Below are 14084 nucleotides of genomic sequence, written 5' to 3'. Positions count from 1 at the left end.
ATGTGCATTTGCATGATTGGTTGGCAGTTATAACTTCAGAAAACCCACTTCAGCCTAACTGCTCTGCTAACTGCACACTTATTTGCAATACATTTATGGACACAGGAAAAAAATACAGTAGATGCAGAGAAGAGAATGACAAAATAAGAGAGGTATATATGTGACTAACTCAGCGGCCAGTAAACTACCTGGAGATGCTGCTGCCCCAGGACATTCTGGATGCTTGGTTCTTCAGCCTGGCATAAGCATGTTGTGAGGAGGGGACAGTGGGTGGTGATGAGGGAGGAGGCACAGAGTCATCTAGGTCATTCTGAGACGAAAGCGTGTTCTGACGGGACATCCAGCTCTCATAAAACTGCTTTATGCTCTCCTGGCTCACCTCTTTGCCCTGAAGAGCGAGGAAAAGAGGGAAACACAACACTAATGCTGTCAGACAGCACTGAGCAGAGTGGAGAAACTATGGCTGTAGCTCCCCCAAAACACAGTGTGGCAAGTACACTACTCACAATAAGTTAGGGATATTGTGAGAGACTCAGTGGATTTCATTCATACGGTGTTTGTTTCACTTCAGAGATTTTTGGGATAGGGAGGCAATTGTATTGGGGTGATAGACACACCTCATTTTGTGTTTTCCACGTAATGGTCTCAGTGTGTACATTGTGCCTTACATATTAGGGCCAATACCGAAAAACTAAAAGACAACCCTTTTCAGTGTGGCATCAATTTCAACATTCTGTGGGTATAAAAAGCTGGTATTGTCAGTAAGTCATTCCAAGTTCATCATTCAAACAGCCATGAACACAAGACGTCACTTAACGGACGAGCAGCGCCACCTGGCCATAGCGCGCCTTCGGGTCAGTGGCAGGCAGTCAGATGTTGCTCGTGAACTTGGTGTGTCTCAAAGTGTCATCAGCAGACTTGCATCAAGACACAGAACTACTGGCAGAGTTCGTGACAGACCCAGGAGTGGAGTCCCACGAGTGACAGACCGCAACGATGACCAGTGCCTAAGGGCCTATGCGCTCAGACATCGTTATGCAACTGCCACACAGCTGCAGGCCCGTTTACGAGATGTGAGGGGTACTAGGGTTTCCAGACAAACCATTCGCAACCGACTCCACCGCTTTGGCTTGAATGCCAGACGACCGTTGCAGGTGACTCCACTGACACCAAGACACCGCCGTGAACATTTGCAGTGGGCACAAGACCATGTGACCTGGACAATGCAGCAGTGGTCTACCGTCCTGTTCACTGATGAGTATCGGGTCACCTTGCACAGAAATGATGGTCGTCAGCGTTGCTGGAGAAGGTGAGGTGGAACGATACGCCGAGGTCAACATGGTCCCCAGGGTTCGCTTTGGTGGAGGAGGTGCAACAGTCTGGGCAGGCATCACCAGTCAGCGCAAAACAGATTTGGTTATTGTAGATGGCCCAGTCACTACACGTTCTTACCTCAGAGACATCATAGAACCCATCATCATCCCCCAATTCCGCCAGCACACCCCCAACTTTCTGTTCAGGGATGATAATGCTCCACCCAAACATTTGGGGCTATCCTTGTTATTGTCTAAATTTTTGGGGTAATAAATATTAAACTAATGAAAATGGTGTTTCTTCTCATTCATTATTAGTAATATCAAAGGGAACTTTTACTTATTTCATTAAAATTCAGACCAAATAGGAAAAGCACTCATGTAAATAACAATATCCCTAACTTATTGTGAGTAGTGTATATACTGTATGTACTGCATACACTATATTTGTATATGGATTTACACCCCTGTACACAATATATATCATATGTTACATTCATTATCATTCATAATCAGAAAAACGCACTTCATGTTTGATAAGAAGCCGGTAAGACTCCAAGGAACAACATAGTTTTGTTTTTCAACAAATCTGTGTTCTTGGTAGAAAATCTAAATCTTCAAAGGAAGGATTAAAATGACATGACCAAGTTAACTCTACTTTTAAATATATATGCAGAATATAAATCCTGTAGTTTAAATTGTCTTTTTCTATGTTGCATTTTACAGTACATTTTCAAGTTTTCTATTGCAAATTCATATGCTGGAAATAAACAAAGATCTGCAGTTCTTTATCAAAACAAAAAAACAAAAAAAAAAAAAACAACTAGAAACTAGAAAAACATACTTTTACTTTTCTCCTGGAAATGTATCGGATATGCAACTTTTCACAATTTCTATAAATAAGCTGATATGAATTCCTCACTAAAATACTTACCAAAATGTTTGCTGCAGTGGAATTAATTTGTGTCCATATTCAACAAGTAAACTATATATATTATACTTAAAGATTAAAGGATTTTACTTGATCAGTTTTACTTCCTTTTATCCCACCTTCTTTTGCTGCTGGTTGAGTAATGCTCGCTCTAAGCGCAGCACTTTGGAAATGTCCAGGTTGTCTTTACAGAACGAGTTCAGACCCTCTGTCAGGTCATCAAAAAGAGACTGAATGAACACCCAGCTGAACTTCAGGGTGTTAATGGTGCGCTGCAGGATGTTTTCTGTAAGGAGAGGAAAAATGCGTACGTGAGTAAAGTTAAGTATAGTGAAAGTTTTTTCTGCTCTTGATTTACAGTTTTATTGCTCCGTGTTTGTATTGTAGCAATAGCAACTAGAAAGCCATTCAGCAACAAAAATATTAATTTCTCTCAGGTGGTAGAATCCAGTGGTTTGTTGTGAGTGTATTGCAGTGATTCCTGTGTATTTACCATCATCCTCCTCTCCCTCTTCCTCCACAGTGCTGTCCTCCAGTTCATCCTCACTAGAGTCTGTTCTATCAATGCCTGAGAAGAAGGTTTTGCTGTTAAATCATTTTTTCAGGTGGTGTTCACCTTTACACAAGAAATGTTAAAATCTGATGGCCAGATTGAATTTAACTTTTAATTAATGCAATTTGGGCACTTTGGGCAGAATAAACTTTAGCAAACAAGATACAGTACCTTACAATCTACTCAGCAGTTTGCCATTTAAATTTTCCAAGCACATTCATGTTCTGCAGAAGGTAAACTTTTGGATTTTAATAACCCCATGGCACTGCCTTCAGCAACAAACTAAATGGATAGGAGTAAATACAGTGTAATTTAATTAAATTAGGTTTTGCGCTGTCTGTTGAAGCTTTCTAGTGAATTGCAGTTGGTGAGCAGGTAGAGGTGTCCATGTCTGCTCAATAACGCTTTTTGTTTTATTTTATTTTGGGGGGCATTTTATGCCCTTATTTGACAGCAGCAGTAAAGGGAGAAATTCACCGAGAGAAAGAAAGGAAGTGACATGCAGTAAATGGTCCAGCTAGTCTGAATCTTTCTGGGGACCTGCTGATCAAGGCTTTGATGTCCACATGGTATACGCTCCCTAATCACTCAGCTATTGGATCGCCAGCAATGACACTTTGATTTATGTGAAAGTGGTCTCAGACTTTCACACCCCACTGTAGCTGCTGGTGGATGTAGTGGTGCATGTGGAGATCAAACCTGTGACCTTTCAGTCTCAAAATTGTCTCTTAATGTTCAAGTCATCACCAAACCATTTCATATAATTCTAAACTGCATGAAACAGGCTGTGGTACACAGTAGCCTCTCTGACATTCACATTCAAAGACTGACTGACTACAGAGGGGAATTAATCGTCACTTTCTCACCTCGCTGTCTCTGCAGCTCTTGATTTGCTCTCTTCCTTTCCTCTTTCTTTCTTTTTTTTTTCTCCTTCTTCAGGTCCTTCAGAGCCGACTTAGAGCTGGTGACCCAGGCTTCATAGGCCAGCTGGGGTATTACAGACACAGATACACAACTTGACTGGTGATGTTACAATATAGCCATATTAGATGTACAAAACTCAGTGTTTATTTTTCAAGAAACCATTTTCATTTAGTATATGGAAAAAAACATTTAAAGAAACTCTTTCATTCATAATTAGTTTGTGTCTAAGTTGTTTTTCTGTCTCTTACCTGGAATGCAGATTTCTTCTTTGGTGGTTTCTCCACCTCTGTCTTCTCTGTAGCTTCTTCCTCCTCCTCCTCGCTGTCACTCTCAAACAGGTGGTAGCCACAGTTGTTTTCCACTGTGTTAAACAGAGCAGTGTCAAAGCTGTGGCAACTCAAGGGCCAGTCTTCATTCTTTCCCTTTGCTATGCTCTCTTTGATTTTTAGCCATTTGTGCATCACTCTGAGAGCCCTGAGCAGTGTTTTGGTTGTGTGATGTTGCTGCTCACCTCCAGGCTTAGAGACCCAAGGCTTCCACCATTTTCCTGCATCTCTCTTTGCCTTCTCGTCATCACCTGAGAAACACAGTTAAAGCTGTTCAAGCTATTATTGGTTGTTGTTGTTTTCCCTCACAATGTTAAAGATTGATGAGCTCCATGGTTTATACAAATACAGTAATCTGTGAAAAATGCATTATATAACTGGACTGAACCTCCCTTGTCAGTACAGAATGATCCTACATCGAACAAATTCTTCTTCAATGTATCTGAATTTAGACATTAGCAAAATTTAGGATTTGGCTTTAGAAAGAGATCTGAATACAACAAAATATGCAAGATCTCTCCTGTCACAAAAGAGAAACATGGACATGGATTATAAATTAAATATAGGTAATATAGACATGAAGTGATACAAACAGATTTGGACACTGCCTATGCAATTGTGAGAGCCTGCTCATGCTTTACTGGTTTATTGACAGTAGAAATAGATTCATATGCGTTACCCAGTGTAACCTCCTCCTGATCAGCAGGAGGTCCTGGTTTGTCTGCTGGTGCAGGCTGACTCTTCTGTTTAGATTTGATCTTCTCCATCCTACAGGAAAAGGGTGGAACAGTAAATTGTTTACTTACAGTTTACTGTTTTGAAGACAGGATAAATTGGAGATTGAGAAGGAAAAATTCTCCCCAGTGAACTGGATCCACTAATTCATTTAACTGTGTGTGTCTTACTGTTTCTTCAGCGTCTCCACAGATTTCTTCTCCATCTCCAGTCTGGCTGCTACCTGCTTCTTCACCTTGGCCTCAAACAGCTCAGCACCTCTTAGAGAGATAGAGAGAAGTAGTTACTTTTAGCATTATTTGTTCATTTTACCACTGCTGCTGGTGTTTTTACTATTCTCTTGTCTGATGTTACGAGAAACACTTATGACTTTTTTTTTTCTCCTATTACAGCATACATAATATTGAGCTGTGTTGTGAAAAAGAATAATAAAAGGACTAAGAACTATTTAAACGGATACTACTTATTTCCAATTAACTGCTAGCATAATCAAGAGAGTGTTTTATTCATCTCACAGTCCAATAATAGCCACACAATAAATACATAGAGTTTCTCTTTCTGGGGAACTCCTGTTTCACTTACAATTAAAAACATATTATATAGTTCATTCAAGGACTACTGTGAATGAATGCTTCTTCATCCAAGAAAAGTTGGACCCCTTCTTTCCCTCCCATGTCCCTTTGGTTGTCTTCTATAAACTGAATACAGATACACTAGTCTGGATTTCTGCAGATTAAAGTTTACATTTTGAAATAATTACCTCTCTATGTCATTTGTATACCCTCAGCCTATTTGTAAACATGAGGTTGATGAGAACTTGTGCAGTGCAGACCTGGAGGCCAATATCTTAGAAGACTTGAGGTCAGACACCACGTAGAGAAAGTAGTAGCTGAGGAAGACCCTCCTCTGTGCAAGGAGGACAGTGAAACAGATTGCATCCCAGACGATGCCAGCCTCACCCTCTGGCAGCTCACACTCATCATCAGGATCAGCTGACACACACACACACACACACACACACACACACACACACACAGAATAGAAGAAATCTGTTGTATATGAACAGTGCCTGAATAACTCAGCTGTAACTTGTCAATACTTTTAGGAGATATAAATAGCTGGTCAATAAAGTGTCAGTTCTGACTTTAGTTTAACTTTAACTCTAATATTAAGCTTAGTTTTAACATTCATCCACAGCCATAAGATTAGACAGATAGATGGATAACAAAAACAGATCTGTTTTTCCTTTTTTTAAAAAAACGAAAAAACAAGAACATCACATTAGAAGAATTTGGTTGTGAATTGGTTGTTCGCAAATTCCTCTTTTTCATTTTTCCTTGTTGAGTTGAAGAATGAAGAAAGGTGGTCAAGTGACACGGAAGTAAAGGTAAATATTTCAAAAATAAAAGCCAAGAGGATCGAAAGGCCATTATATAAAGTGTAAAATTATGCAAGCGCAGTTTGTAAACAGATAGACAGATAGGCTATATTTTTACTTAGATCTTTGCATTAAGACATGAAAAATATTTTATCAAAAGTGTTGTAGGATTGGGCGTTCTGGCCAAAAGATCACATGACAATCATTTTGGGTAAAATTGCAATCACGATCAGAAGCAACTTTCTGTTGCCATGGCGCCGCGGATGGCTGCCTCGGTGTTTTGGTGCGCATTTTTTTGCCTTATTTTCTTTATAAATCCAGTTTTCTGCTTTGGTTTCCGGAGCTCCTTCACCAGAGAAGAGCTCATTAACATCAGAGAAACAACTCCAGTGGATTTTTTTCCTACTTTTCTCGACTCATCTGTGGGATTATTGGACATTTTGGTCAGAGGTGCACTGACCGTTGCTCTCGCAGCGAAACGCCGGAGGAGAGGAAAACGTGCCGGTGCGCTTGCGCGTCTCCGCCGGCGCGCACTCCGCACACCGCTCCCAGGTATCTTTCTCTCCAACGTGCGTTCACTGCCCAACAAACTGGATGAACTTCAGCTACTGGTGCAGAGGAACAGAGACTTTTCCTCATCTGCCGTCCTGTGCTTCACGGAGACGTGGCTGTGTGGATCGATTCCGGCCTCTGCGCTGGAGCTGGCCGGCTTCCAACTCTTCAGAGCGGATCGCGACACAGAGCTGTCCGGCAAAACGAAAGGTGGAGGAATCTGCTTTTATGCTAACAGTGGCTGGTGCAGAGACGTGACAGTGATCCTGCAGCACTGTTCTCCTGACCTGGAGACTTTCATCATAAACTGCAGGCCCTTCTACTCCCCCCGTGAGTTCACCTCATTCATCCTGGTCGGTGTTTACATCCCACCACAGGCCAACGTGCAGGAGGCACAGCGGGCGCTCGCAGACCAGATACTGTGTGTGGAGCGGACCAACCCGGACTCCGTAGTTATTGTCCTTGGTGACTTTAACAAAGGTAACCTCAGCCACGAACTGCCCAAATACAGACAGTTTGTTAATTGCCTGACCAGAGAGGGGAACACTCTGCACCACTGTTACACCACAATCAGTGGTGCTTATCATGCCGTCCCCCGGGCTGAACTGGGCCACTCTGACCATGTGATGGTCCACCTGATTCCCACATACAGGCAGAAACTAAAACTGTGTAAACCTGTTGTGAAGACATCGAAGCAGTGGAGCAGTGAAGCCATAGAGGATCTGCGGGCATGTTTGCACTAACTGGGAAGTGTTCAGGACTGCTTCCAACAGTCTGGATGAGTTCACAGAGGCTGTGACGTCATACATCAGCTTCTGTGAGGACTGCTGTATCCCATCACGCACCAGGGTGAGTTATAACAATGACAAACCCTGGTTCACAGCTAAGCTCAGTCAGCTCAGGAGGCAAAAGGAGGAAGCTTTCAGGAGTGGGGACAGGGACAAGTTTAAAGAGTCCAAGTACAGGTTTAGCAAAGCGGTGAGAGAAGCTAAACGTCTGTACTCTGAGAAACTTCAGCTCCAGTTCTCAGCCAACGACTCTGCTTCTGTCTGGAAAGGGCTCAGACAGATCACTAACTACAAACCTAAACCCCCCCACTCCACTAACGACTTCCGTCTGGCCAACGATCTGAATGAGTTCTACTGCCGCTTTGAAAGACAGTGGGACACGCCTGACACTAACCTCCACATCAGAGCCACATCAGAACCCCCCTCCTCCTCCCCTACCAAAGGAACGTCTCTCTCTATCCTGGAGAGAGATGTCAACAGGCTTTTTAAGAAGCAGAACCCCCGCAAAGCAGCTGGTCCTGACTCTGTCTCTCCATCATCCCTGAAGCATTGTGCTGATCAGCTGTCTCCAGTGTTCACGGACATCTTCAACACCTCACTGGAGACCTGCCACGTGCCAGCCTGCTTCAAATCCTCCACCATCATCCCTGTCCCCAAAAAACCAAGGCCCACAGGTCTAAATGACTACAGACCCATTGCCCTGACCTCTGTGGTCATGAAATCATTTGAGCGCCTTGTCCTGTCCCACCTCAAATCCATCACTGACCCACTCCTGGACCCCCTGCAGTTCGCCTACAGAGCCAACAGGTCTGTAGACGACGCCGTCAACATGGCTCTCCACTTCATCCTCCAGCACCTGGACTCCTCAGGGACCTATGCCAGGATCCTGTTTGTGGACTTCAGCTCTGCCTTCAACACCATCATCCCGGCTCTGCTGCAGGACAAGCTCTCCCAGCTGAGCGTGCCTGACTCCACCTGCAGGTGGATCACCGACTTCCTGTCTGACAGGAGGCAGCACGTGAAGCTAGGAAAGCACGTGTCTGACTCCCAGACCATCAGCACTGGATCCCCGCAAGGCTGCGTTCTTTCTCCTCTGCTCTTCTCCCTGTACACCAACACCTGCACCTCCAGCCATCAGTCTGTCAAGCTCCTGAAGTTTGCAGACGACACCACTCTCATTGGACTCATCTCTGATGGCGATGAGTCTGCCTACAGGTGGGAGACTGAGCGTCTGGTGACCTGGTGCAGGCAGAACAACCTAGAGCTAAACGCTCTGAAGACAGTGGAAATGATAGTGGACTTCAGGAAGAGCCCAGCCCCACCCACCCCCATCTCCCTGTGTGACTCCCCCGTGGCTACCGTGGAGCATTTTCGCTTCTTGGGAACCACCATCACACAGGATCTCAAATGGGAGCTAAACATCAGCTCCCTCATCAAAAAAGCTCAGCAGAGGATGTATTTCCTGAGGCAATTGAAGAAGTTCAACCTGCCAAGGACTATGATGGTGAACTTCTACACCTCCATCATTGAGTCCATCCTCACCTCCTCCATCACCATCTGGTACGCTGCTGCCACGGAGAGGGACAATAACAGACTGCAGCGTATCATCCACTCTGCTGAGAAGGTGATTGGCTGCAATCTTCCGTCCCTCCAGGACCTGTATGCCTCAAGGACTCTGAGGCGTGCAGGGAAGATTGTAGCTGACTCCTCCCACCCTGGACACAAACTCTTTGAGACACTCCCCTCTGGCAGGAGGCTGCGGTCCTTCAGGACCAAAACCTCTCGCCACAAAAATAGCTTCTTCCCATCTGCTATTAGCCTTATCAACAAGGCTAGAGAGCCCCACTGTTGCTGATCAATTGCACCAATCACCAGAAAAAATTCCTTGTATGTGAAAACATACTTGGCAATAAAACTGATTCTGATTCTGATTCTGATTCTGAGAATAACGATCTACATCCTATTTCCGCTCTGGTTTTATTGTGAAAGTCCTGATTGGAAATTGTGATCTGTATCTTTCCACCATATTGACGCCTCCCTCGGAAGTTTCTCTCCTAGCGGTTACTCTTCACGCTCAATGCTGCTTCTGTGTAGCTTACAAGTTGTGTCACAAGCAGTCACACTTGTTGCTTAGTTAGCCTAATAAAGAGCATTCGTTTGGACGGCGCTGTTACTTATTTAAAGGGTGCTATATGCAAGCGTTTTGATTTGAAAGGCCCTCTCTTCCTGTGGGTGCACTGTAACTCCACCGTCTTGGATTCATGGATGGTGTTATAATACATCCATGCTTGGACTGCGGCTGGTGACGGTGTTTCCTGCTCCGTTCTGGTGGAAAGCTGATAAGTATACCGCTCCAACAAGCTCATCGAGGCTGCAGAGCAGAACAAGACTGTCATGGCCAGCTGCAGTCAGGGGGATAGCTGACAATTAGTTGTGACTGAACTAAAAAGTAAATAATATTTACTTTTATTTATTTTATTACTTTTATATATAAATAATATTTACTTTTTAGTTCAGTCACAACTAATTGTTGACAGCTATATTTAGATATTATCTAAATATTGCACCTATGGACGAGCCGATGTGCCGGTGGACGATTATCTCTGTGATATATATATATATGCGCTATATATATATATTTGGCTTGGTTTCCCATTAATGTATTTGATCAATGTTATCGTAGTGAGTGACACTGTGTGCCGGGCAGGGATGCAGATGATCGGGGTGAATGATTGTACCTACGAGAGGGAGGGTTGTTGTAGGTAGTAGGAGGGGAATGAAAAGAACAGGGAGAGGAGGTGTGTGCGCTCTGGGAAGCGGATCTCGGTGGATGGTACAGGTGTTCTTGTTTTTTTTTTTTTTGTGCGAATGTTCTTGTTTTTCTTGTTAATTCTGTCAGCAAAACCAGAAAACGGCTAAGTTTTCCGTTTTTTCATTTTTGGGTTAAAACGAAAAAACGAGAATATCTTGGGGTTTTTTTTTTTCGTTTTTCGGTTTCTCTTTGAAAACGAAAGAACGAACTGCCTGATAACAAAACACAAAGTGACAGTAAAATGTATGATAATAAACTCTCATATCCAAAGCATATGATGTATAGGCCTATTGTGTCTGAAGGCTATATATGACAGCGGCAGGATTCATCAGATTATAAAATAAAAAACACACTCTCATCATACACTATGTAAACATCATAAACGTTATATCATCGACAATCTGTATATATTCTTTCTTTTCTTTTCTCTTTAACACACACCGCCGCTATCTATACTCACACAATGAAGATGTCAGTCATTGTTATTACAGACACTTACGGACATCGTAGCCTTTGATGGTGCAGAACATGCTGAAGGCCTGAATTAACCAGCAGCCGTTCTTCAACAGGCTGTCCAGGTACGCACAAGAACCGAGCTGATCACAAAAAGTACAGTGAAGGCAGATAGAGGCTATTATAAACAGTGTAGTGTCAAAAAAGCTAAATGACAAGAAACTGCTGTGTGTCTCAAGTTATTTTGTACACAAGTGCTGGACTCACAGACAGCAGGTTCTTCATGGCGATCACAAAGCAGGTGTAGCCGATGAGCCAGTCCCACAGACGCAGAATATATCTGACAGGCTGCATCAGCACGCTGCCTCCAAACAACATGAAGTAGAAACAGGCCACCAGGTAGCCCAGACAAAAGATGTTGATCCGAGTGGTGCCGGTGATGAATATGAGGCAGAGCACCAGCCAGAAGAAATAGCTGAACACAAACACCTTCACCATGTCGAGGTAGCACCTGAAGACCAGACGGAGACATTTCTACGACATGAAGGGCAACATCTTTCTTTTAATTCAGTACTATGATAAATACCAGCAAGAATCGGAGAATTACAGCTTCCAACAACTCCATATTTTTCAAAGAAATAAAAGACAAAGAAAGACATGCAGGTGTTTGGGGAGAAGAAAAAAGAAATTGCTGCAAAACGTTTTGTTTTGTTTTGTTTTGTTTTGTTTTGTTTTGTTTTGTTTTGTTTTGTTTTGTTTTGTTTTGTTTTGTTTTGTTTTGTTTTTTTAATGAAATGTCAGCAGCTGCATGATATTATGAGGGACCAAAAATGACACAAGTAAAAATTACATAAATAAATGCAAAATTTAAAAAAAAAGGTAATGAAAAAGTGATATTTCTGTAGTTTTACGTTTATTTATTTATGCTATATATTTCTGTATTTCTACATTTATTTAATTATTTATTTATATATTTATTCTTTTGTTTATTTGTGCATCTATTTATGTATTTCCACGCGTATTTTTATGATTGATGCATGTCTACATTCTACATGCATTTATTTATGTATTTCAGTGTCCGTATGTTTAATTAGGTGGGCTCTACCTCAGGCTAAAGCCGGATTGGTTCAAGTGATTGGATGGATATGCCTCTACTGCCTCGACAGTACATAGGAGTTTCGGCTTTCCAGTGCTGTCAACTTAGCGACTTTGTAACTGGAGTTAGCGACCTCTCAGACCTCCTTAGTGGTGGTGTTTTTTTCATAAGGCAGAGAGAGGCACTTCTCTCTGTGTGAGTGCAAACAAATATGAACTAAGAAAAAAGTGTGACCGATTGTTTTTATACCGATTGATTTATTTATACTTATGTCATTTTTGGTGCCTCATATGAGATAGGCTACCAATGCTATAGATGTTGAAAATGTATTTTCTGTTATAAATTTACTTTTTGAATTAACTTATTAAAAGTATTAAATTATTCGTAACTATATATATATATATATATATATATATTAATTGAAATTGCAGAATTTCACTTAAAGGAATAGTTTGATATATTGAGATAATTGGTTTAGTGCCAAGAGTTAGATCAGTATGGTAGATATGAAGCTGCAGCCAGCAGACAATTAGCTTACTGCTAGTGTTTTAACTTTTGTCTCTCTTCAAACTAAAAGAATACAACTACTGCTAACACTCAGCTCACTAATTAACACTCCTTATCTCATGGGAACAACAGCATAAAATCAACAAGTTGTGTTTACAGGTTGTTACCAGGGTTGGAATTTCAGGTGGCCACATCATTGCCCCTCCCTCTGACCATGATGCCCCAACAAAAATTGTACATCCCTCAACCACCATGACTGTATGTATCTTATTTCATTAGTTATGATTGTTTCCTCCATGTTTAATATTTAATAATTTTAAGATGAAATGAAAAATGTTTAGAATAATAACGCATTTGGAGAATTAAAAAAGGCCACCATGGTAGTAGCCCTTGCTACCGTCAAAATCTAGAAAATCTCACTGCATCAGTCCATGCAGCTCGGATTCGCTGTGTGCATATACTATGCTGCTAACTTCTAACTAGCTAACTCTGCTCTGCTCAAGTATCCCTGGCTACATCCTGCAGAACAGATTTGATTGGTTTAACAGCTGTTTAACCCTGCCCACTTTGTATTTGGTTTATTTATGGTACATTTAATCCCACCCACTTTGGATTTGGATGGTTTAATCAAAGATACTCTAGACATACTCTACTTTATACTCTCCATTGTCTCTAGTTTAATGGATGTTAAATCTCGCCCACTTGGATTTGATTGGTTTAACTGTAGAGTTTGGGCGGTCAGTGCATAAAATGAAAAGGAAATATTGTTTTATGCTAGTTAGCTAAGTGTCATAACAGGAACTGTTTCTTTGTAAAACGTATTTATGTTGTTTCGTATTTCAAAAATAACGATCATTTTTGAAAACTGTAAGTTGACAAGTTTAGCATCAATAATATGCACCTTATAAAATGCACATGATGTCTCTAGTCTTCCATCGTTTTTCCTGCTTTGCAGCAGCACGTTTTAGAGATACATGGTTCTCACAGGACAGTGACTCTTAAAACATAGTATATTAGAATATGATGTATTGCAGTAGAGTAAATTCCCCCACTGTATATAAAGTAGTTAAAATTAGGTCAATCTTAAATATCTACAGCAGTGAAATACAACATACACATTAATGCAGCAGTAATAAAAACATCATATATCATAATAAAACACTGACAGGTACAGTTGTCCTGCAGAATGAGTCCTTTTATTTTTTTATACTCAGTTTTAATACAATCAGAGTAGCATGGGTTCTAATGTTGTTTTTATGCAAAAGTACACCAAATGGGTTAAGTTGGTGCATTTGCCCAAGGGGCAGCTAGTGAACCCTTTCAGGTACTGCAGGCAGTCACCTTACCGCAGCACTGTGAGGTGCATTTTTCTGGACATGCACAAGACATAAAAAAAACAAAAAACAAAAAAAACATTATTTTTAGTGTTGGCTTATATTCTCTGTCATCTTGCTGCAACATCTAAGTGTCTGCCAAATTACAGACTGCAAAGTCAATTGTGTGTCCATCTGCATTACTTTGCAAAAGCCTAAATAATGAGATAATCTTATAATTAGTCTGTAGCCTTAATTGTGTATTGTTATAGTGATCAAAGGATGACCTGGTGAACCCTACTTTTATGTCTCCACTGTAAATAACTTCCTGGGTATAGGGAAGATGGCAGGATGATATCTTGATCACCATAGGAGATTACACCCAGTTGTAAATTCCTGAGAT

General features: G+C 41.6%; 1 protein-coding gene across 1 annotated transcript in view; it reads right to left on the bottom strand.

Moving 5' to 3' along the window:
• The window catches only part of LOC139619891 (piezo-type mechanosensitive ion channel component 2), a 45437-nt gene that overhangs the window by 11334 nt on the left and 20019 nt on the right, over positions 1-14084 (bottom strand). Inside the window, exons 29-39 of the mRNA XM_071474966.1 lie at positions 11033-11276; positions 10812-10908; positions 5615-5774; positions 4953-5042; positions 4727-4815; positions 4233-4298; positions 3970-4082; positions 3664-3784; positions 2738-2812; positions 2364-2530; positions 189-388 (exon numbers count right to left, since the gene is read on the bottom strand). Coding sequence (XP_071331067.1) covers positions 189-388; positions 2364-2530; positions 2738-2812; positions 3664-3784; positions 3970-4082; positions 4233-4298; positions 4727-4815; positions 4953-5042; positions 5615-5774; positions 10812-10908; positions 11033-11276 — 1422 coding nt within the window. The remainder of the gene's footprint in view (positions 1-188; positions 389-2363; positions 2531-2737; positions 2813-3663; positions 3785-3969; positions 4083-4232; positions 4299-4726; positions 4816-4952; positions 5043-5614; positions 5775-10811; positions 10909-11032; positions 11277-14084) is intronic.

This window comes from Trachinotus anak, unplaced genomic scaffold (assembly GCF_046630095.1).
Source record: "Trachinotus anak isolate AG129_WGS33_773 ecotype Australia unplaced genomic scaffold, CSIRO_AGI_Tana_v1 ptg000004l, whole genome shotgun sequence".
In the NCBI taxonomy this organism is placed as follows: Eukaryota; Metazoa; Chordata; class Actinopteri; order Carangiformes; family Carangidae; genus Trachinotus; species Trachinotus anak.
Note: the sequence above shows the minus strand (reverse complement) of the source record. Positions and strands in the feature narration are given on the sequence as shown.